Raw genomic sequence first — 23,700 nt, 5'->3', positions numbered from 1 at the left:
TGTCTCTTTCAGGGTTGAATATTTAAAGCCGTGAGGCAGTGTTTTTTGTCTGCAGTTTGCTGGCTTTCTTCAGGCTGTTTTCCTCAAGTGTGCCTTGTATTGATGCTATGATAGGGTGAAAGTATCCTAGTATTTTTATTTTTATTTTTCTAACTGTGAACTACAAGTATCTTATATCTACAGTTTCTAATTGATGGAACATCTCCTTTAAGTTTTGCCCACATAACATTAAACTTTAACTAAAGACTCTGTTGCTTCTTCAAAATCATTTGCACAATAGGTTTCTAAAAAGGTGAAAAAATGTGCTTTCTGTTATGTTACAAATGATAGGTAGGTAGATGAAGTAAAAACCATATGAATTTCCAAGGTGTCACATTCATCTTCGAATTAAACCATTGGTAATCCCTTTACTTTTTTTATGTGTGTAAGAAATCCATATTAGCCTGTTGGGCCTACTGAAGTGACTGAAGCAATTGTGTGAGAGCCTTGAGAAGAGTGCAACAGCTGGTAGCAGAGTCCTGGAGCCCTCTTGCTGCTTCAAGCAGTGCAAAATGGAGCTGTGTTAGGGAGAAGGCAGCAGAGCAGTGCCTCAGTGCCTCCGTGTGGCTCTAGGTGGCTTTGGAGCTGGCTGTTTCCACCATGGGCCTTTCCCCACTTCATATGGAGTATTCGTAAGATCGCAGCGTTTGAGAAATGTTAACGCATTGCCTGCATCTCTGTGACAACTTCCTAATGTCAAATTTCAGATCTGTTTTCTCTTCCTCAGAGCTGAAACCAAAAGCTGAAATGCTGACTCTTGGGGATAGTGCCAGTCCCTCCATGGATGCTAAGCAGCTCCTCTGATTTTAATTCCTCATATACCTGAATTTTCCAAGCTGTTTTACCGTAGCTTCCTTTAATAGGAAGCTGCAGACAAAACAAGAATTCTTCCTGTTCTTTTTTTTAACCTCTGGTCCTGTCCATCATGAAAGCCTCTGACCAAGTGCAGGAGGTGAGGCTGCATGTCACTGCCATGTGGCTTCCTAGCCAGACTGGCTTTCCTCCTGATAAACGTATTCTTTTCAGATGAAAAGCTGGCTTCTGGTTGAAAGGGCAATTCTGTTTCAATAAAAGAGCACTTAATCCCTTCTCGTTTGTCTTATGCTATCATTTAATCTTGGCAAAACAGCAGTGTTCAGAAACTTCTACTCCATCTTTTTCAGCTCTGTTTTTTTCCTAGACTCAATGGATTATGCATTATCGCTTTTGAGTATGAAAATCAAACTACGCTTCCTTATTATCCTAAACAGACAGATTACATTTATCTATAAGATACAAACGGGGTTAAAAATAGGATGTAATTGAAGTAAATTAAGGACAATAGTAGCCTTCAAACATATAAAGAGGTGGTATGTTTTTCTTATTGTCAGTTTAAATGGTCTCTGGAGACCACCTTTTTACACTGATTGTGCATGTCTAAGATTAAGCAAAGCTGTATGACCAGTGCTATCTCAGGAGGATGCTGAGTCATTAACTCATGTTTATTGCCTCTTGCCATCTTTAGATTATTGCAATTTATAGCTCAAAGGCCTTTTAGGCTGTTTATAAGTTAAAATTAGCTAAATTCTTCTGGATGCAAGTGATAAGTCACTCTGCACTTATATATCATGGAATATAAGTTCCTAGCAATGATTCCAGACTACTTCTAAGATTTTTCTTTCTGTGCAAAGTCTAATTGTGGTACTTGTCTCTACTTGTATATATTACTCTATCGTCTGTTTTGCTAGATCTGCTGTTTGCTATTTTGTTTTCGGTATATGCTCATAAAGAATTTATTGAAGTTAGACATTATATTATTTATTAAGGCATCCACTTCAACCACACATTTAACACACTGCATTATAGTATTTGTCACATTTGATGGTGACCTAGGAGCTTGTTTGGGTTATATATTGTAAATGATCAGCAACATTAGGTAGCAGATACAGACTGTAGTACAGAGCCTGTGAATAGAATTGGGCATAATAATTGGGCGCTTAGACCAAGGACAGGTCTGCACTGCAAAAAACAAAAGACTGAAAAAATGTTAGAAGAATCATGTTCTACCTTATCCTGTGGGTTTTTGTTTTTTTTTTCTTTAACCAGTCTAATTGCTGCTGGTAACAAATTCAGTTCAGGCATTACTGGGCTAAATGCTTATTGACTGCAGTGGAAGTTGCATTTGCTTATATAAGCTAGTATTTTGTATTTCCTATTGAGTGGGAAGTAAAGCTCTTTTTCCCTGCTACGTGCATTTCCTGAAGAGTTTGTATCGCACTTAGATTTGCCCTTCCCATCGTGCTTAAAGAGATTATGTTAAAGCACCTCTGGATGTAAATTGTTTAAGGTATTAGTACTTAACAATCACCTGACAACTCTTATCAGGCATTCTTATGAATTACTTCAGTGGTATTAGTGTAAAATTCCCTTTTCTATGTATTTTACTGTTCTAGTTTAGAATGCAGTGGATAGTTCAGCCTATTTTAGTAATTACAGAAGCTTAGACGCTTAATCAGGAAACAAAATGTAATAAATAAGTGCTTTGAACATATTTATTGTTATTTTAAATTGAGCTGCAAGGAACTACATTCCTTAAACACCGATGCTACACTATGATTTTGAAATCAGTCAACTGGAGGTTTATATACACTTTCCCATCCACTCTTTTTCACACACACATTTTGCATTTGAAAAAGGGGTATGCAAACGTGGAGGCTAACCTAATGACAGGGCTGGTATCAAGATTTGTGAACACTCTGAATCAGTTTCATTTAAAATGGAAACCCTCTTATTTTTGCATGTCTTAATTTGGATTGAAGTGCATTGATAAAATTATTTCAAATAGAGCTTTTGCCTGGAGAATACGCAAAGTTCACTTGTGTAAGCGTATACACATAGGCAATTGTGATTTGATATGCAGAGATCACAGTAGATGCCACTTGATTGTCATAAATCGTAAATCAGCGATTCAAAAGACACCAGAATTGACTGGGCTGGAGCAACATGCAATACAACATATTCTTCTTATCTCTGTAAGTTTTTGTTCGTAACAGCAAACCAGTGTGTCTGCCTATCATATTGTTCAACAGCTCTGCTGTTTTTCTGTAGGGCTAAAACAGGCTTTGATTTTGCACCTTTGTGTCAGCGTTGTGTGCTTACTTTCAAATGTCACCAGCTTTCACTATTGCAAAATTAGCATATGCGCGGGTACTCCATTGTGTTTTGTGTTTGTGTTCCTTTCCTAACTTGCATAAGCTTGGGGAGGGAAAAAACACTGTTAATGCTAAGTGTATGTTTTTCATACTTATATCTAAGGGTAATCAAATGAAATATTTCCCCATGCAAGACGTTTAGACATTTGTACTTCTGATCATAAAGTCCTGCAGCTGATTATCAGCAAGATCTGCTAACTAGCACAGTGTATCATTTTTTTATTCAATTCCTAGCAAATATTTTAGGGCACATTAGTTAGAACTGAAATGGTAACAAAAAAAATTCATGTAGCAGGCACCGTGCACATTGGAAGTTTTTACGTGTTTCTAAATGAATTTGAAAGAAGGGGCAGAGAGTCAAGTTTGCATCTGAAAGGCTACTCACCAAATTGCGTTGTGTTTGTTTTGCAAAACTTCAGGAACTTGCTCAGACTGAAATGTTCTTCAACTTTCCAACCTAATAATTATTTTATAAATATCAGAAGTGCAGTGCACTTAATTCTTTAGCTGAAGGCATTATTTTCAGTTTCTGTACACTGCTTCAAGCTTGCTCCATTTAATCATTTTAAAAGCTTATTTGGTGCAAATTGAATTTAACACTGTAGTTGCAGGGGTGTTATGTAAAAAGTCCGAAAGATCGCTGCTGTGCAGGGTTTGTCGTACAAGCGATTGAGCTCCAGAGTTCAGCGGAGACTGAATCATCCTAAACTCTGCAGCACCCTCTATTGACACCATGCAGCAATGCCGTGTGCGTCGCTTCTTTATTGCCAGGAAATCTATCAAAAGACGGGACAGAGAAATCAATAGCTTCGCTACATTTTACTTTTCAAAGAGAGAGTTTATGTAGCTAAGTCTTAATTTACCTTATGTTTGGGGATTACTTCCCTTTTTCTTTTTATTTTTTCTACTGCCATTCTGGTCTCTCCAATGGACCTGAATCAGAAAGCTTCAGTCTTACTTATCTAGTATTTATTTTATTTTATTTTATTTTGCTGCGGAGATCCTGAAGACTTTACAAACTGCAGATTTGGTGCAGTCGAAATGCAAATTGTCTCTTCTTTTGTAAACCCTTCAATTGTCAGACTGCTCTCTTTCAAAATAATAGAGGAGCCTGGAATCGCCCGTGCTAAAATTAAGAATTTATAACTGTATGGAACAGATGTTTTCATAAACATTTGCTATAATTAATTTCAACTAGGGGATTGAAGGAACAAAGCAGTTTTTCCCTCTTCAAAACTTTATTGCCTTTTCCCCATACAGCAAACTCAGAAATCTTTGCTTTAATATTGTTAATGAAACAAATTTACTCTTCTGTTTGGTTTTCGTTGTGAAAAAGGAAGGCTTAAATTGAAGAAGATAGTGACCTTTGGAACAATGGACAGTTATGTTGAATTTGAGACACTGCATAAAAGAATTAAAATACAGTGTATTTCTTTAGGCACTCGTTTCTGAGACTAAAACTCTGTGTTGTCAATTGTCAAAGCTTCCTACATATTAGAATAAATTTTATGCAGATCACTTTGATGAATATGTATCTGTGGAGTAAATAGTACGAAGGAATTTTATGTTTGTAGAGTTGTGAACCTTGATGTTACAAAAAGGAAAAGGAGTCTCGTGGCATTATATATAGTTTTAATGCATAGTAAAATGCTTATTGTATGTTGATTACCCCTTTATACTCACAATAAAGGTCTGCAATCTGTTAAGCAATTTTTTTTTTTGTTTGCATTATGTGAGAAACACATTTTGACTAAAATTATTCTTCCATATTTGTATTGTCACTAGTTTTTCAGGGATATTGCTTGAAATGTATACAGATTAGGATTCGAGTTTTGGTGCTTTTGTGAAGAAGTAAAAAATACCCATACATTATTCTTCTGTTTTTACTAGTTTCTATATATCACATAAACATCATCTAGGGAGAAAAAAAAATGTTTAAAGTTTTAAAATAAGCACAGCTTAATTGTTTTGCACCTGAAAGAAGCGGTGCAGCTGCAAGGATTTTTTGAGCAAAGTAGAATTCCTGACTGATCTGTCATCTATAAAGTGTGCAAAGAAAAATAGGTAGCTGTCATTAAAATTACATTTCAGCTTTCAATAACCATTTAATGAGTAGCGTAATTATATAAGTATGGTACCTCAAGTACTTCACTCAATAATTAAAAATAATCTCATCTTTAAAGTGAAAGCGCTATAATTATTATTTGACTTAACCAGGACCACTGTTATGATCTCCAGTGGCACCTCAGATTGTTCAAAGTGGTTTTGAAAGTATAAATTAAAATTGGATAAATCATTAAATTATTAAGCTTTAAATATCTGAAAATGAATATAGAGTGGAATTTGGAAGTCATGTTGTAAGAACTGACAACCTTAGACTGCAAGCATGTATTTGTGTTAAAATTTTCCTTGTCTTTAATCATGAAACACCACATTAATGATTGGGTATTTTATATCAACTAGAACTTGAATTTTCACAATTATTAAATACCATTTTTAAAGAAGACCTTAGATTAGAATACAAAGAAAATATTAAGCAGAGTGCAAAAGTGTCAGCAAAGTGATCTATATCTATTTTGATACTTGTGAGCAGGGGAATGCACAGTTTGATTTCCTAAGTGGGATCACTTTTATCACCAATTCCTAAGCTGACAGCCATAAAACCCTTTCATAGTTGACATAAGATTAATAAATAGTTTATTGCTATATAAATAGAAACATGTTGTGTACCCACAAGTAGTCGTGCATGTGTGTACACACCGATACATATAGAGAGAAGACATTTTTTTCATATCAAAAAATGATACGTAGTTTAAAAAGACAGGAATTTGGATTCTGATTCTTTTTTAAATGTTAAAAGTACATCCGTGGAGTAAAGGAATTTCAGTTAAGCTTCTTGTCTTGGACCTTTGGTTAACTGTTTCCCTGGTCTTCTCTATGAGGAATCCTGTACTGGATTTTTGTATCTTATGTAAGACAGCTGTTTTCAGAGCTGATTCCTTATTGAAGGAGATGATTGAGCAACCTGTGATCCCTAATGGTTCTTCACATGCTTTTCCACTCACTGAGCACTAGTGTAAGCTTAAGGTGCTCACTGTACCTGCTATATACCCATTGCCTCTTCCTGCTCTCAAAATTAGTGGCTCTACAATGCTTCTTATTGCCAGAAGCAGAAACTATGTGCAGCACCTTAACAAAGCTTTTTTTTGGAGTGAGGTTATATTACAGTTTGTTAAAGATAAAAATACAAAATAGTATGCTACATCTATAGTATGTTTCATCTATTTTATGTCTACAGTCTCAAATGTTCTTAGAGAATAAGTTACTGCAGGTGACAAACCGATGTGTTCTGTGTGAATCTAGTACTGTAATAAACATATAATTTACAACTCCTTCTCCATGCATCTCTGAAATCCAAAGAAGATGACTTTTGAAACATTCTTATTAAATGCATACATAGTTTTAAACGTTTTTATTAAATGCATCAGTTTCTAGTTATGCTAATTTCTTTTGAAACAGCTTCCAGCTGTGTCCAGTAGTTTCAGCTCCTAGCCACCTAAGTACCAACTCCCTTTAGCCCTGAGTCTCCATCTAAAAGCAAAGTCAACTAAAATACAGCAATGGAATTGATTTTTTTCCAGCAGAAAGAGTATTCATTTCCAGGAAAAGGAGTTTCTCCAGTTAGATCAGCAGTTAAGAAAGACACTCAGAAGGTATTCAGTCCCTTTGAAGGAACTGCCTTGTTTTATTATCACAGTAAAGCCCAATGACTCCTGTAGTGTTGGAAAGCTGGGCATTGTAGCCTTCCTTACTTTGATACAAGTGCTACCTATAAAACTGGATATTTCCACTCCCTTTCTTCTGTAAGTGCAATAAGATTTAATTTAGTTTGTTGTGATTGGTATTTTTGGGTTGGTTGGTTTTTTTGTTGTTGTTGTTTTGTTTTGTTTTGTTTTGTTTTGTTTTGTTTTGTTTCTCCAGCTATTGCATTTGAGTTCAGAATCCTTCTTGGGATGTTTGGGACAGGATTGGTAGAGAGCATCTTTTTTTGTTTTTTTCAGTCTAGCCTTTTCCATTTTTGAGGCTTGGGATCTAAAGATTAATATGATCCAGAATCAATTAACGTTTCTAAAGGAGACCACAAATTCAGTTATGAGAATCATGAACCTTATATTCATAACTCTTAAGTGTATACCCTAATTTGACTAGAAAGTTGAATCATTATAACTGCAGATGCACGTGACCTCTGAATTCCATCCGGAGTCTACCAGACCTTTCAAACACTGGGATAACTGGAACTTCCCTGAGGAGAGGTGATCTAGGGCATGGATTCCCACAGCTTATTGTCATTAGTGAAATACGTGTCCAATTGCTCTTATTAATTGTTGACTAAACGCTTACCAGGATTTGCTGGAAAGTCTTTCAGATACCAGTAGGTGAAATTTAAGAAATCTTTTTAAGTTAATGAGTACTTTCCACTTTGTGTTATCATTTTTAGCAGTTTTAACAAAAGGCATTGAATCATCTGTCAAGATACTATTAACAGAAATATTTATCTTACAGAGATTGAAATAAGGGGGGGAAAAAGGCCATTTTACTAATTCATGTTTCTGAGAGTGCTGGAAGTACATAGTCCTGGACAGTTTTGATAGCTGCTACTAATGACAGTATGGAACAGCAAATGTGGCTCTCAGAAAAAAAAAAAACAGTAACTTGTATGAATGATATTTATTAATGCCAGGTGTACCATTAAGAATGCTGAAGTACTGAAGTGGTCATTTACAGAAGGGAAATTATTGGGGTTTTTTCTGAAAGAATGTTTCAGAATAAAGAATGATACATATAGAGTTGTCTGTGAAGGACAGCTGACTGCAGCCATGTCCTGTAAGTCTTAGTGGATATCAGACCACAGATGTTGTTGCGTCCTGTTGCATCCTGATGAAAGAAAATATTTTTTACTGAAAATCTACTTTTCTTCACTAGTTGATCCTTTGGGCAGGACAAATGGTATAGCAGAAAGATGATAAAGGCCTTGAATTTTTTGTGATAGTATTCAAGTAGGAAGAAGATCTTGTTGCCGTTCTTATGTTCAAAAAGATCTTTTTTAGCATATAAACATAGCATTGTGAATGAGCTTCCTTTTCAGTCTGATTTTTCCCTTTTGAATTTTGAACCTTCCAGAATTACAATCTGAATAACAGAGCACGAGAATGTAGCCAAACTCCCAGAAATAAACGTATGTGTTCTTATCAGTTCCATAGGTGAATTTCCCAGGCTCTTCTCTGTTTCTCTTCTGGACCTCGTGTCGTAAAATATTCTTTTCTCATCATAGCAGAGTATGTTTTGTAACAATAGTGGAAGAAGATTTTTTTTCCAATGGTTTGTTGATTCAAAATGAGTGAAGAGTGAAGGGAGGAATTGGCACTTCATACTTTATAAAATGCTAGATGTTAAGTTTCTGAATGGTCACTCTTGAATTACTAATTACAAATCTGGATCCAAGTAATCATTTCCTATTTCACACTTAAACAAACAAACACTTTCACACAACCCTGCCACTAAAATACAGAAATCTGAGATTTCACTGGGGACACATTCTTTTGAGGGATATATTTTCATGGTACGTGGGTTTTTACTTTGATTTTGAAAGTTGCTCACCAAAAACAAACTGAGTAATTTTGATTTTCACAACTTATTGTTTTTATTGGAAAATTTGCCACAATAGGTACCATCTCTGTACACTACATTCTTTGCCAAGGTAGAGTCAGGCCATAAGCATAAAGAGATCATAAAGACAGTTATTTTCATAGACTAAGCAGGTTAAACTATCAACTTGACCTAGTAAGACTCATCACTAAACATTAGTTCCACATTCACATATGTCTTAAATAACTCTGGGGACAGGGATTCACTGATCAGCCCCTTCCAGCCCTCTCTCTGAAAAAATTCTTCCTAAGGTCCAGTGTAAACTTCCCCTGGTGCAACCTGAGACCATTTATTGTGTTCCACCACTTGTCACCTGAGAAAAGGGTCCATATGCTTTTCTTTACATCTTGTCCTAAGAATCTGATTCTGCTTTATCCACCAAGTTCTGTCACTCTCCAAAGAGTTAGGAGAGGTGAAACAAGACTTGTTCACAGTTCTTGTGATGGTTCTTAATGGCTTTTATTATTTATCCACTCAAGTCTCTGCCTCATCTACAAACAGAAGCATGATACTGAATATAATTCTCTTTCTGGACTTGCAGCTGATTGTTTTGCGGTTTGATCTGCTAGAAATACAGTGTCTTATTGTATCTATTTTGCTTTGAAGGAAAAGACAGAAAGAAGTTGGTATCAGTAAGCAGAACAGAGCCTGTAAAGGTGCCTGATGCTATCTATAAATGCATTAAGGAAATACACAAAGACATAGAAGAATTGTTAAGCTGCATGACAAGTTATGCAACAGTAAATAGTATGAAACAGAGCATGAATAAATTTTATTTGAAAAATAGAAGATTTCTTCTGGCTTTTAATAATCCTTCAGTAGAAGCACTTATCACATAGAAGAAGGACGCCTAGTGCTTGCTTTCTCTGTTTCACTCTGCTATGTATGCTTTTATGTCTCAAGACATAAAACCAGATGTTTTACAGACGTATTACTTAGGTAATTTCAGAGAAACTTTGAACATCTGCTATGAAAAAAAAAATACTGCTGTTACACAGTCAGCTCAACATTTTTCACAATATAGATGAACTTTTACATTCTTTGTAAAATCATAGTCATCTATTTATATGGTATAGCTCTTTGGCTTTATTCTAGTAAAATTGTATTTAGTAAGTTGAGAAGGGCCTCAAATGAAACTTGCAGTAATATTAAGTCTTAGATTGCCAGAACAGTCAGGCTCCAAATTGAATATACTGGCCAGTTGTTTCAGTTGCCAGCTGTAAGAATTTGAAGGTGCAAAACTGAGCTTTGACTAAGTAAGTTTTGTCATAAACTAAAATTAGCATGTGCAGTAAAATCGATTGTAACACTTATTGTGTTATTTATTATCATGATCTGTGTTATAACAAAGGCTTCTCACTTCTATTTTGTATTAGGAGGATCGAATGAGAATGGAAGCACACAGCACACCTCAGATTCTGCTGGAACATTTATTTCTTACAGGTTCGTAATTTGTTATACTAATTTTCTAATTTTAATAAGCTTGAATGTAATAAGCAACATAACCTATTTAAAGCAAAAAAGCAGGTCTGTATCTTTCAAGATTATTGTACAACCTAAATTGCAACAGTTAGCAGACTGAAGATGAAGGATTTAATTAAGAATTATTTGAAAAACTTGTTTTCTAGATTATTATTTTTTGAGACTTTTTTTCAAAATATTCAACTGAGGAAAGTTTTGGACATCTGAAAGCCTAAATACTTTTTTCTCTAAGGTATGCAGTAAAGTAGAAATTCTCACCTAAGTTAATAGAAGCTAAATGCTGAAATTTTTAAGTGATCAGGGTCACCTTTCTGATTTTCTCAAAAGTAACTGCATTTGCAGGCAAAATGGAGCTCTATTTGTTGGTTACTACAATTAAAATGTAAAACAAAAACATAAGATTTCTTAAATTCTGGGACTAATCTTTCAATTCCTTTAGTAGTAAATACCAGTTAAAGAAGTATAGTACTGAGCAGCTTTGCACAGCACTGTCAGTAAGCTTGAGTCTTGCTTGGATAAGTACTGGAGGATGTCTTGTACTTGAAAGCAAAGCAACGTAATTGGCAGATCTGTAGTTTCGTCTTTCAGCCAGCAAAATACTGCCTCTGCTACAAATGCTAAATCTTTGTCCTTGTGACTGATAATTAATAGTAAGATTTGTGCTAACTGGAATTACTGCATCTGATTTCAATGCTGAAGCATGGGAAAATAAAGCAAGCCTACCATCATATTATTTTGTATTCACTGAAGTAAACTGTGATGATTGGCCTCTATTTCTTTCTCTGTAGTCTGTTGTAACTTGTACTTCAAGGGGATGGGGCAGGCAGGGGGAACTTGCCTGTTTGCCTTGTCCTGGCTATGGCTAGATAGGAATATGGCATGCTCCTTGGCCACCAAGCTGTGCTCAGTATGAGCAGTCCTCAGGTTGGGATGACCAGTGGGGACAGAAGTTGAGAACTTGTTGCAGACTGGTGACAGATTGCTGACAAAGCAGGGAGAAAGCAGGCTTTCATTGAGGATGTTAAAAAGAAAGAATTCTCATGATGACCCAGATGGAACGCAAAGAGCTTGCTGCAATTCAGACACCCACAGAAAACTTCTGGGCTGAGAGCAAGGTTAGACAAAAGGATTTGCCTGCAGGGATGCTTTTGGCCAGTGGAACCAAATCCTTGCAATTTTCTGTATGCTAGTAAGTCCGTGGTTCTGTTTTCTGTTCTGATGAAACCTAGTTTGTATGATAAAAACCCTTTGGAGACCATTAGGATGCCCATTTTAAGAATACTGTGTTAGCAGATCCATTTCAAAGTTCTGCCTTACTCAGTTTTGTCTTGTATTGTATTCTCTAACTTATGCAGCATACAATTTAATTTAAAAAGCGGGGTCAAAAATTCCACTGAAAATATTTCCATGCTCTTCAGATCCAAAGCCTACATAGATACAGCAACCATGTGCTGGTTTTGACTAGGAGAGAGTTAATTTTCTTTATGTCTCAAACATTGCTGTGTTCTGGATTTGTGATGAAAACAGTGTTGATTACACTGGGATGTTTTAGTTGTTGCTGAGCAGTGCTTTTACAGAGCCAAGGACTTTTCTGTTTCTCATGCTGCCCTGCCAGCAAGGATCTGGGCGTGTACAAGGATCTGGGAGGGTACACAGCCAGGACAGCTGACCCAAGCTGACCAAAGGGATATTTCACACCATATGGCATCATGCTGAGTGATAAAACTGGGAGAAAAGAGGAAAAGTCGAGGACGTTCGCAGTTATGGTGTTTATCTTCCCAAGTAACCATTAGATGCGATGAAGCCCTGCTTTCCTGGAAATGGCTGAACATCTGCCTGCCGATGGGAAGAAGTGAATGAATTCCATATTTTCTTTCCTTGCAGGCACAGCTTTTGCTTTACGTATTGAGCTGTCTTTATTTCAACCCAAGTGTTTTCTCAGTTTATCTACCCAGTTCTTTCCCCCATCTCTGTGGGGTGGAATGAGCAAGTGACTGTGGGGCATTCATATGCCTGACGGTGTTAAATGTCAACAGGCCACAAAGCAGCCTCTCAAAAGGAGGCAAGACAGAATTTAGTCAGATCAACAAAAGGAAAAGGTTGAGAGCTCTTCTCTGCCATTAATTCCAGGACACTTATAACTGAAAGCTGTTAACTCCAGAGACCAGCTGTTGTGCCTGCCAAAATTAAGTTTGGGAAAGAAACTGCAGCTAGACACTGGTTCCATGAGTTATGCTGTGAGGCTGGGTTCCTAAACCCTCTCATCCTACCCCTGGCACTCACCAGTCATTGAGCTGGTCCAGTGGATTTGAACGAGCCCATCTGGGGTGAGTTTAATGCTGATTTAGTTCATGCTGTCATCCTCACGAAAGTTTGAGTGAGTACCAGTGTCAGGGGAAAGAAAGCAGCTAGAAATAAGTGGTTGGATGGAGAGTGGCATCATTTCCTTTGGTCAGCCTAAACCATAGCAAATCGTCCAGTTGAGTCAGTCTGTGGTTCATTGATGGAGTGCAATCCAAGACATTATTGGTGCAGAATCCCATGGATTGATCAGGCATAAGACACCCAGATTGTACACTGTGCAGCATCTTCTTTGCACTGATTCAGTCAGATAGCTAATGGGCAATTATTCCAGAGCTGGAGAATTTGATGTTTAGCACTTACCTGTTGGTCTCAGGACTTATATGCTTATGGATCTTATGCATGTACCTTTTCAGTACTTTAGGAATTTTATGCCTTGTAAAAATTAATTAGGACAGTTCTTACAGTGTTCTAAACTTATTCCAGTGTTTTAAAACATCTTCAATGCTCCACAAATAAGCAGAGGATAAAGCTGGCTGTTGTATCTTCGTATTCCTTAGTCCAAAGTGAATATAATAAATAAACATGACGTTGACGATGAATTCCACTGGAAAATAATCATATTCTGTCAGAGAAGATTACAACACAACTTGCAAAACTGAAGTCAATTAACATTTTAAAAGGAGCTCCATATATCACTGCCAGAGTATTATTGTTGCAATTAGAGGCAAGATGATAAAGCAAGATAGTACAGTATGTATATGTGTATGTGCATATATAAATAAAATAAACATCTAGCTTTTAATAGTTACCAGGCTAGCACCATTTTTAAGTAATTTTACAGTGTTTTAGTTATGAAATGAATGTTTCCTGCTCAGTGGCAAGTAACAGCCATCATACTATGAGACAGGCTGTAAATTTGCTGGTTGAGTTGAATATTGTATTGATAGTTACAGTTCTGGGCTGCACATTACGTAAAAATGAGCAGCTAATACCTTATGAAAGATTAAAAGTGAATCTTAAACTACCTTGAAAGTTAACGATGGCAAATGTAACGAAGAAATGTTATTTCTTTAAGGACTCGTTAGAGATTTTGATTTAGCTGTCAACGAGTATTGTTTCAGTAAATTACTCATTTGATAAAACTGATGATAGTCTAGTTTATCCAATGTGTTTCAGTCTACTCGACTTAAAAGAAATTGGCTAGTGGATTTTGCTGTAAAAGAGACAAGGTCTTCTGTGGATCTTGATAGATGTCATGATTGCAGAAGGCTAACAGATACAAATTCTATGAGAAATTTTCACTACTAAAGCTGTTTTAAGTTTTTTCAGTTTATTTAGGTGAAGAGGGACGTTTTAATATGGTGGTGTCATCTTAGAGTGTGTGGTTCTTGCTTGCATTGGTCACAGCACAGATTTAATGCTGCTTATGTTCAGATAGTAAGCATTTCCCTCCAGGTCATAAAGTTTCTAAGTAATGTAAGTGAAAAGCATGCGTGAGTGGCACATATTCCTAAATATTCTGCAAGTTTGAATGTATCCTGACTGGTCACAGAATTTTCTAATTGGTCTTCAGGTCCTGATGGCAAAGTTTGTACTCTTGAGAAGATGCCTTACTAATAAGATGCTATGGAAATTCTTTCCTAGAACTATGTTATCAAAATTTGAAGTTCAGCATTAGAAAAAAAAAAATTAAAATAGACATTTCATAATCTCTAAGATACTTGGGCAATTTTGAGCTTCAGTGTGCTGTAATGTTTCATTGCTATGGATGAAGCCTTGTCTGGATGTGCAAATTGGCTGGACTTTGCCAAAAGGAAAAGGAAAATAGGTGTGGATCTCTCGTTTCAGTATCTGCAATGCAGTGCCACTGGAAAGTAGAAATACTGTCTTTCTCTTGCCTTCCCAAGGGCAGCTGACCTTCTCCTCGCCAAAGAGGTGAACCCCTTGCCAGCACATATGACTACAGACTATTACATTAATCTGTTTAGCCTCAGTACCAGCTGCTTGCATGTTTTTAATTATCTTATTAGATGGTATAACAGTGACCTATGAAATAAAATGAAGGTGAGTATTTTTTAACTTTATTTTACAGGCTATTTTTCTAAATATATTTTAATGACCTAATTATGACTTTTAGGGAGAGCCATTGATGCAGACATTCAATTTGGCTGATAGAATCTAACATCCCAAGGACACTTATTTTCTTCCAAGGTGGATTTGTACATTAATACTGCTTCTAATAAATATATTGCCTAAGAAAAGCTCTCTTTTCATACTTGCATTGTTAACTTACTGTATGATTCAGAGACCCCTGACTACTATGCTGGATAATTTCTTACTACATCTCTTCACTTTTATATAGATTTAATTTCTACCCCACGTATCAGGATTAAGTTAATTCATGTGTGGCTTAATTCCATGCTTAAACATGTAAAGATTGCACAAAGTTGTGGGATATATAGTCAATATATATTCTTCCTTCCACTGATATTTAACCTAGGCAGCAGATTTAAGAAATACTTTGTTGTTCCATTTTCTTACCCTGACTTCTTACAGATATTGCTTGCCAGATGTTTTCTCTCTTACTGCAAAAAGGCAATGTGGTCCTGCTGGCTGAGGCATGTTTCTTGTGCACCAGCCAACAACTACAGGACTGATTTTGAGCACACAGAAGAAAGACAGCAAAGGGTGCAAGCTGTTTCTCCCTGTTTCCACTCCTTTCCAAAATTGGGTAGTGAAAGTAGTTTGACTCCTGTTTGACCTATGGCTTTTCTTGGCAGCAGAGTGAGAAATCACTACATAGACTCTGTCCTTATATGCAAAGGGGTAGGCAACATATTCCTCCACCTTGCAGAAAATTCTTGTTTTAATTTGATAGGAAATAACTTTTTCCGTCTACACGCACCTATTAGTCTTGTTACTACAAAGGTGTGTTCCTTTACTGTTTTACCTGTAAGATATCCTCATGCTTATATAAACTATTTTTCCTGACTTTACACACTGTGTGACCACACATAATCAAGAGCTGGAAAAGGCAAGCTCTTTTTTCCCTTTGGGATTTAAAATATTTTAAGATTCAAAAATCATAGAGTAAAAAGTAAGATGCTTCTGTTCTGTAAGGACAATTCTCAGCACTTACGTCTTTCCACTCTTTCCACAGTGCAGTAGTAAATCTGGAATCCATGTTTGTTTTGTCTCACAAAACCAAAAATTTTCCTGAGAAAAATTTTTGGACAGCATCTTGGTTGATGCCGTTTATTTGCAAAGAGGCGTTTTCACTACAAGTCTATTTTGTCTGAGCCTCTGAAACTCATAATTATTATATTCTGAATGCGCTTATAATCTTTTCCTGGAAGTAATGGTTTGTGCCAGTAGTCTCATTTTTTTCCTGTTGGTGAAGAAGTTTGCAATTCCATCTTGCAGATTTCTTATTTCCAGCAAGAGAAAGTGACTTCTTGCTCTGATAACAGTTTTCCTCCAGAAGCCTTTTTTTTTTCCAATCCAAGAAGACCACTTTAGCACCTACCGGGAGCTTGGAAGATTTCCATTTTCCTCTGAATTCTTCCAAAATTATTTTAATTACTTTTCCTGCTCAAGGGCCCTTACACAACTTCTTGTCAGGCCTCTTCTATTGGATCTTGTTATCCAAAGGAATTTGCTAAGAAGTTACTAAGACAAGTAAGAAGAAATTGTCGCTGAGGAATTCAGTCCCTACAAGGAATACGTGTTCTCAGACATTTTGGGAAATATAAATTGTGTATTTTTTGAGCTTGTGTGTGTGTGTTCATATAACAAGGCTGCATGCACGTGAACTAAAAAAAAACTTGTGGAGATGTGGTTAGCTGCATGTCTAGAAGGGAGAAGCAACAAGGGAGAATTAACACTGGAAATATGAGTTAGACTGAAGCAGCACAAATAGTCTATCTTTAGCTGAATAGTTACTAGAAAGGTAGGTGAATTATCAGTTAAATGTTTAAAAATTGATTGAATGCTTCACCTTCCCATGTTTGCATCTCTCCTTTTGCTCTAGTGAAGGTTAGCAACCATGCTTCAAGCAGGTGCCTGGATGTTAGCAGACAGACTTTGAGTGACATGGTGAGGACCGCCATGCCCAGAGCAGGAGATAGAATTCTACTCAGGAGACTTAGAAAGTGAAAAAAAAAAAAAAAAAAAAAAAAAAAAAAAAAAAGTCCTATCTATGTATGCAAGGAACTTCAAAGGTCCTGGTGGCATAACTACAATGGTTAAACTACAAGGCCTGGAATGTACAACTGACAGATCAGTAACAATACATATTAAAAATAGAATAATAAAATGACCATTGTGCAGTTCCTGCCATTGAACATGATGTCTAAATTTTGTTTTTGTGGTTCTGGTGAAATTGAGACTTCCAGCTGGCTGTAAGAGTTCTTGCCAGATCATAGAATCATAGAATCATAGAATCTTTATAGTTGGAAGGGACCTTTGAAGGTCATCTAGTCTAACTCCCCTGCAATGAACAAGGACATCCACAGCTACATCAGGTTGCACTGGACTTGATTCAAACTCACTTTGAAAGTTTCCAAGGATGGGGCATCAACCACATCACTGGGCAACCTGTTCCATTGCCTCACCTCCTTCACTGTAAAAGGATCACCTGACTTGACCTGCTGACCACAGTGCTTTTGGTGCAGCCCACAATACATTTGCCTTTTTGAACTGTAAGGGCACATTCGTGACACATATCTAGCTTGCTATCCACTAGTACTCCCAAGTCTTTTTTGGCAGGGCTGTGCTCAATTCTTTCATCCTCCAGCCTGTATTCATTCTGGGAGTTGCCTCAACCTAGGTTTAAGACTTTGCATTTGGTTATGTTGAACCTCATGAGGTTCACCTTGGCCCAATGCTCAAGACTGTCTAGGTCCCTCTGAAAATGACATCCCATTCCTCTGGTGTGACACCACACCCCACAGCTTGGTACAACAGCAAACTTGCTGAGGGTGTACTCTACCCCACTGTCAATGTCACTGTTGAATATATGAGAGTATCGGCCCCAGCACTGACCTCTGGGGAACACCATTCATCACTGATCTCCATCCAGACATTGAGCCACTGACCACCACTCTCTTGAATCAATTGTGCAGCCAGTTCTTCGTCCACTGAACAGTCCACCCATCAAATTCATATATTTCCACTTAGGAGAGGAGGATGTGGGGTACCATGTCAAAGGACTACTGAAGTCCAGACAGACGACATCAGTGGCTCTTCCTTTGTCCATTGATGCAGTGACACCATCATAAAAGGCCACTGGGCTGGTCAAACAGGATTTGCTCTTGGTAAAACTGTGCTTTGTTCTCCCGTACCACATCCCAGTCTTCCATGTGCCTTAGCACTGCTTCTACAAAAGCTAAAGAAGACCAGGGTTAGAAGGAAAGTGAATGGATTCATGATCCATTATAGAGATGAAAGAAAATAAAGTTTTGAGTACAGAGTTCTGTACCCGATGAAATGCTGCTGCAGGTAGAGATTTGCTGACCACAAAGACTTTTGTTTCCTCTCTGGTCAACACTTGCACGCATGCTATCAGCTTCAATAATGTTAGATTTTTGCTTATGTTAAGAAAATGATTTTACTTTTATTCATCCAAACCTTTTTAACTCTATGTCAGCCAAAACTAAGTGAAACCCTAAAGGCTTAGAAAACCTGGCCTTCGAATTGTGAGCCTCCTAGTAGTGCAGCTATGAGGAACAACATCAAAAAAGACATATATTTTCCAAGAAGAGCAATAAGCTTTCACATGAAAGCATTCAAGTAGATTTTCAGGATATCAAATATAAATCTGTGTATTTTGGAAATGTTTATGTTTTAGAAACTTTCTGCTTATTACTTGATACTACATTTCAATTGCTTTTTTTTCAGGTTTTTATAGAAAAAATTCTGTTTTCATTACACTCCTGGCTTCTGCTTCACTTTTTTCTCAAATGTTCTTTTTATGGCCTAATAAATAATACAAACTATGCATGCTTCTTGGATATATGCATCACGTTTGAACAGAGCTCTTGCATTTGAATGTAAATACTTTATTCACTTACTGATGTTCCTATCAATAAAGACCTCATATTGCAAAACATATCACATGATAATTAGTGGACTTTTCTTCTTTCTAATGGACTGTTAGCCTGTTGCTTCGTTGGGTGCCTCCCAGGAACTGAGTTTGGGTCTCAGCACTTTAAAAGGTACATTCAGAAGATAAATACATGAGACAAAATAACTATACACACTGTATAATAAGTTGTCAGGTACAGGTTTCTTCATTATCTGTTGTTTGAAATGAAATTTCAGTAATCATGGATAGTAACATTAGCCAGTAGGTCCTAGCCCTTGCAGTCCCAGAACATAATCTTCAGTGACATAGATTTTAATTCACTGTGCTTGTTCCTCATTTACATTTCTACATTTTTATGAGTTTTCGTGCCTTCCCTGGTGTTTGATGTTGTTTGAACATCATGGTACAAAAATATTTTTTATACTATTGTTAAACTTCGGAAGACTGCATTTGTATGCATCAGCAGCAGTATTTCATAAATCAGTATGTATAGAAGTTAGCTGGCATTGTTTGCCAGAATATCTGTGCTGTATCACTTTTTCTCTTTTGTCTTCTTTCTGTTTTTGAAAAGAGTACTTATTTTGTAATGAGCTAAGGTAGGCTAAGGTGTTATTCTGCATATCTGTTATTGGTGTGTATGATTTACCATTATGATGCAGATTAAAATTAAGCAAAAGACCTTGAGGCTGATGCTCCACTATAGGCTCTCAGTGGAAGAATATCTTTGTTACCTATACCCCAAAACTCCCACAGCTCAGCATTGCCTCAGTAAAACTCCAGGAACTGTTATTCCAGAATTATTTTCTAGGCTTCTCGTTCCTTTCCTTACAGTGTATTGTCAGACAGTGACTCTTCTCTTTGAAAACTTCAGATTTTTTTCTCTCAAAACCTAATGTTTTTAATTGTCTTTACAACTGTTATAGCTCTAAAATCTATCCTAAGATGTGTCCTGTTGGAAAGAAAGAATAAATATATATGGTTAGCTGAGAGATCAACCTCATTTTGTATAAGGAAAAAAGTATGTGTGCCAGAGCAGGCCCCAACGTAAAATTAATTCAGAGACAGACTCAAACTCTGCCATGCTTATGGTAGAAATACGTGTTTCAAGAGATGAGAATTAAGAAAAGAACCTTGCAGAACAGATCTGCAGCATTCATCCCCTCCATTTTGCTTGGTTTTTCATCTAAATAATCCAACAAATATTTTACATTGAACCTTCACTGCATAGATACACCACATGAAATTAAGTTTTTTAAAGGAACATTAATCTAATTACTTTTTCCCCATAGGTTTTACATTATTAAAAGTTTACAGTATGTACCACAACCTATTAGACCGCATGTTTAAACAAGTGAGAATATAAAATAAAAATGTGTACAAAGTAACCAGAAAACTCTAACATTTATATTTACCTATATTTTAATTGTACGACTTAAAAGTGCTACTGTAACACATTATTATGCATTTAATTTTCTAGTTTGATTAGAAGCAATTGCATGTTCTTATTCACAGTTTAAGTCACTCCAACTGGCCGTAGAAGCAAATGGGATGCAACTTCAGTGAAGCAAATGGGATGTGGTAGACTTGATCTGTGATCTTTATTGCTCATTTCCCTTTGACCGATGAGATTTCTACAAGCCTGGGTTAACAAGGCTCAGATATATTAGTTTTACAGAGCGGGGCCATATCATTTCTGAAATTATTCTTTTAGAATTGAAAGTTTGTTGATATTGCATGGTGTTGCCATTACTGAAACAGTCTCTACAATTGCGAGGTTTCATTTATTACCTTTAATTCAAAATATCTGAGAAACAAATTAGTGGATGCTCTTCAGAAAGGATTTTAGATATCATTTAGCCTTCCTAAAACTGTGACAGATTCCAACTTCTGTTTACACAAAAGTCTTTTTTTCTGTCACATATAACTTTCCGTTTTAGTTATCCCAGCAGCCAAGGCAGGATGGAGAGGAGATATAATCTTGCCAAATTTCTTTTGGCTGTTTTAAATGCAATTTTGTTCAAAATATGTTTGGAATTGCATTATAAGTTTCTTTTAAAAAGCATAATGTCATCTGCACTAATACAATTTGAGAAGTGTTGAAATTACTGCATAGCAATCACTCTCAACAGTTAGTGAAAAAAATAACCTTTTGAGGTTTCTTCCTCTTCATTCCTTCTATTTGCAGTTGCACAGGTTCGAACCTTTTACTGACACAGCTGACATCCCAGTATTTTGAATGACTTTGTAGAATGTGGTCCACTTTTAGAACAATGTGAATAGCTTCAGAATTTGTGCACAGGGGAAAGCATCACTCTCAAAGCACTGCTACCTTAGGGAGGCAGCTTGGCAGAAGTTATAATGGCCAATGATGCTACAAAATTTACAATGGCAAATGAAGAATATTATACATGATAGAAACAGGAGGGTTATTTAGATAGGCATAATATACTGTAGTTACTGAAGTATAAATGACTATCAAAGAAAAGGCCAGATTTTTCTCAAGCTGTGTCTGCTATATACCATACGCTGTATTTAAAGGAGGTAGAATTGTGGTAAACAATCAGGCAGCTCGCTGCAGAAGATTGGGATGTAGAGGAGATACGGAAGCAGTGAAATGAGTAGATAGGCTTTCTGACTTACAGACCAGGGGATGTGGCAATAAGGAAGGAAGTTTCCCCACACTACTGTAGTTACTAGTGCTATTTTAGTCACTTGGGAATATTGGTAGCAGAAGCTAAAAGTCAGCTTCAGTCATCATTGTTCTTATCCCGAGTACATTTGCTTTTCAGTGAATTAATAATCAAGATCTGGGAACGAACAACCATTTTTTAGAAAACTGTGAAATCATAGAATCACCAAGGTTGGAAAAGACCTCCAAGGTCATCCAGTCCAGCCCATGTTGGTCCTGGCTGAAAGGTGATGGTGCATTTGTAAGCACAAGTCTAGTCCTAGCATGGATGATGAGTTTCCTCCTATCTCAGAGGAGCAGAACTATAATGGTATGATCCATTCCCAGCAACTGCATCTTATAATTCTTTTTCAGAAACTGCACAAGTTCTATCTAAAACAAAGTTTAAAAAAAGTCCTTCTCGCAACTCAGCTTAAAAGACTGAAAACTATCTAAATTTATCTTGCATATATTTAGGGCAGTTTTTAAAGCAAGAATTTGTTACTATTTAGTATAACCTATTCTGTGACTTTAACTGCTGAAGAAAGTCTGGTGAGACTTACCCTGGAGTCACAATAATAGTTTCCCTCTTTCTGGTTTCATTTGGTCTCCCAGGGAGAAGTAATAGTCTCCCTTGTGACAGTCAGAGAAGGAGATGTTCACCTTAAGGACATGCAATGAAAATAAATCAGAAACACATTTCCTTGCACATAGCCCAGCTCTTTGCATTGCAGTTGCCATTAGAATTTTAGAGAGGATGGAGAATGTCTGTTAGGAAGTCTAGGGCCACTAGGACCATCACTTGAGCTTATGCTGTTCCTGAGATTCGTTTCAGTAGAAGGTGCAGGAAATATAGATTTAATTATTTTATTCAAACTCAGTAGATGGTTTGGGACAATTAATTTCCAATTGTTTCCCAGTAGAACAGATTTACTTGTATATTAATGAGGCACAGGTGTTAGGCCCCTGGTGCCTGCATGCCTGGGAGGCATATTTAGGTTGTTTATCTAGTCAGCCATAGGTACTGCAAGGTACTCAAGCTTGCCTTTAACAGTTTATACAGTGAAGCTTTTTAATTTTTTGATGTTTTTTTAAATTTGCTAGCACCTGTTAAAATTTTAAAACTGATCATGTAGAAAGAAGTAGGAGTGATTTCAATAGTAAATAGCACTAAATGTTAAAGAAAGTCATCTTCTATTATGCTTAACTGCCCAGCTTGACATTAAGAAGAAAAGAAGGTTCATTTAAGCAAATATGTCATGTGAGGAGCTAATACAGTCAACAGTATACTTTTCTATTGCATATTTTTGGAATAGGTACTTCTTTGTCTAGAGCTGAAACATGAATGTGCTTATATTAATATTCATTTTTCTTGTTTATTCACTGAACTGCAGTACCAACATTTTAGAGGAAATGGAATAGCCTCCATAGACATTATGAATTTCAGTAGCTGGCATAATTATAGCGATCTACATATTCATTAAATCCAAAGAAGAAATGTGTCCAAAAAGACAGCCATGCGTTTAGAAATGGCACACAACTAAATATATACATTTTAAAAGAGTTGCTTTTCTCTCCTTATCCAAAATTGTGTAGTGTCATATCGTCCTTAAATCAGCTGTGGCTTTTTTTTTTCTTTTTTTCTTTTCTTTTTCTTTTTTTGAATAAATGTTCATTCCTTTTGCTTTTGAACACAGTAAAGAATGGGAAGAACTATTTGTAAACAACAATTACTTGGCAACTATACGGCTGAAGGGGATTAATGGGCAGCTGAGAAGCAGCAGGTTCCGTAGTGTTTGCTGGAAGGTAAGAAGAGAAAATATTTATTTACAGTTTGTGGTTGCAATATATCAACACATTACCTGATGCGCTGGAAGATTATTGATGCAAAGAATCATGAATTTTCCAGCAGACTTCATCCCAATGTTTTCCTCCTCAGTTTTGTAATTCATAGGACATTTGCTAATCATATTGAGTTGCCTTAAAGCTGAATTGTGAGTGATAGCAAATGGTTCCTTGGAAAGACTATCTTTGTGTTTGGTGTTACGTTTAAAATTGAGTACAATACAGCAGTTTCTCCTGTCAGCTTCTGCACATTTAAACCATGCAATGGAAGTAGAAAAGTTTCTCTGAATTCATGTTTCATGGTATGGAAATTTAAACTCAGTTGGATGCTTCTCTTAAAACTTCTTCCCAGAGAAATGAGAAAATGAGGACCAACCACT

General features: G+C 36.5%; 1 protein-coding gene across 1 annotated transcript in view; it reads left to right on the top strand.

The window, feature by feature from the left end:
* TBC1D5 (TBC1 domain family member 5) overlaps positions 1-23,700 on the top strand; it is a 293,599-nt gene that overhangs the window by 138,775 nt on the left and 131,124 nt on the right. Inside the window, exons 3-4 of the mRNA XM_052695951.1 lie at positions 10,313-10,379; positions 23,173-23,281. Of these exons, the coding sequence (XP_052551911.1) occupies positions 10,313-10,379; positions 23,173-23,281 (176 nt within the window). The remainder of the gene's footprint in view (positions 1-10,312; positions 10,380-23,172; positions 23,282-23,700) is intronic.

Source organism: Tympanuchus pallidicinctus, unplaced genomic scaffold, assembly GCF_026119805.1.
Source record: "Tympanuchus pallidicinctus isolate F22 unplaced genomic scaffold, pur_lepc_1.0 scaffold3, whole genome shotgun sequence".
NCBI lineage: Eukaryota > Metazoa > Chordata > Aves > Galliformes > Phasianidae > Tympanuchus > Tympanuchus pallidicinctus.
Note: the sequence above shows the minus strand (reverse complement) of the source record. Positions and strands in the feature narration are given on the sequence as shown.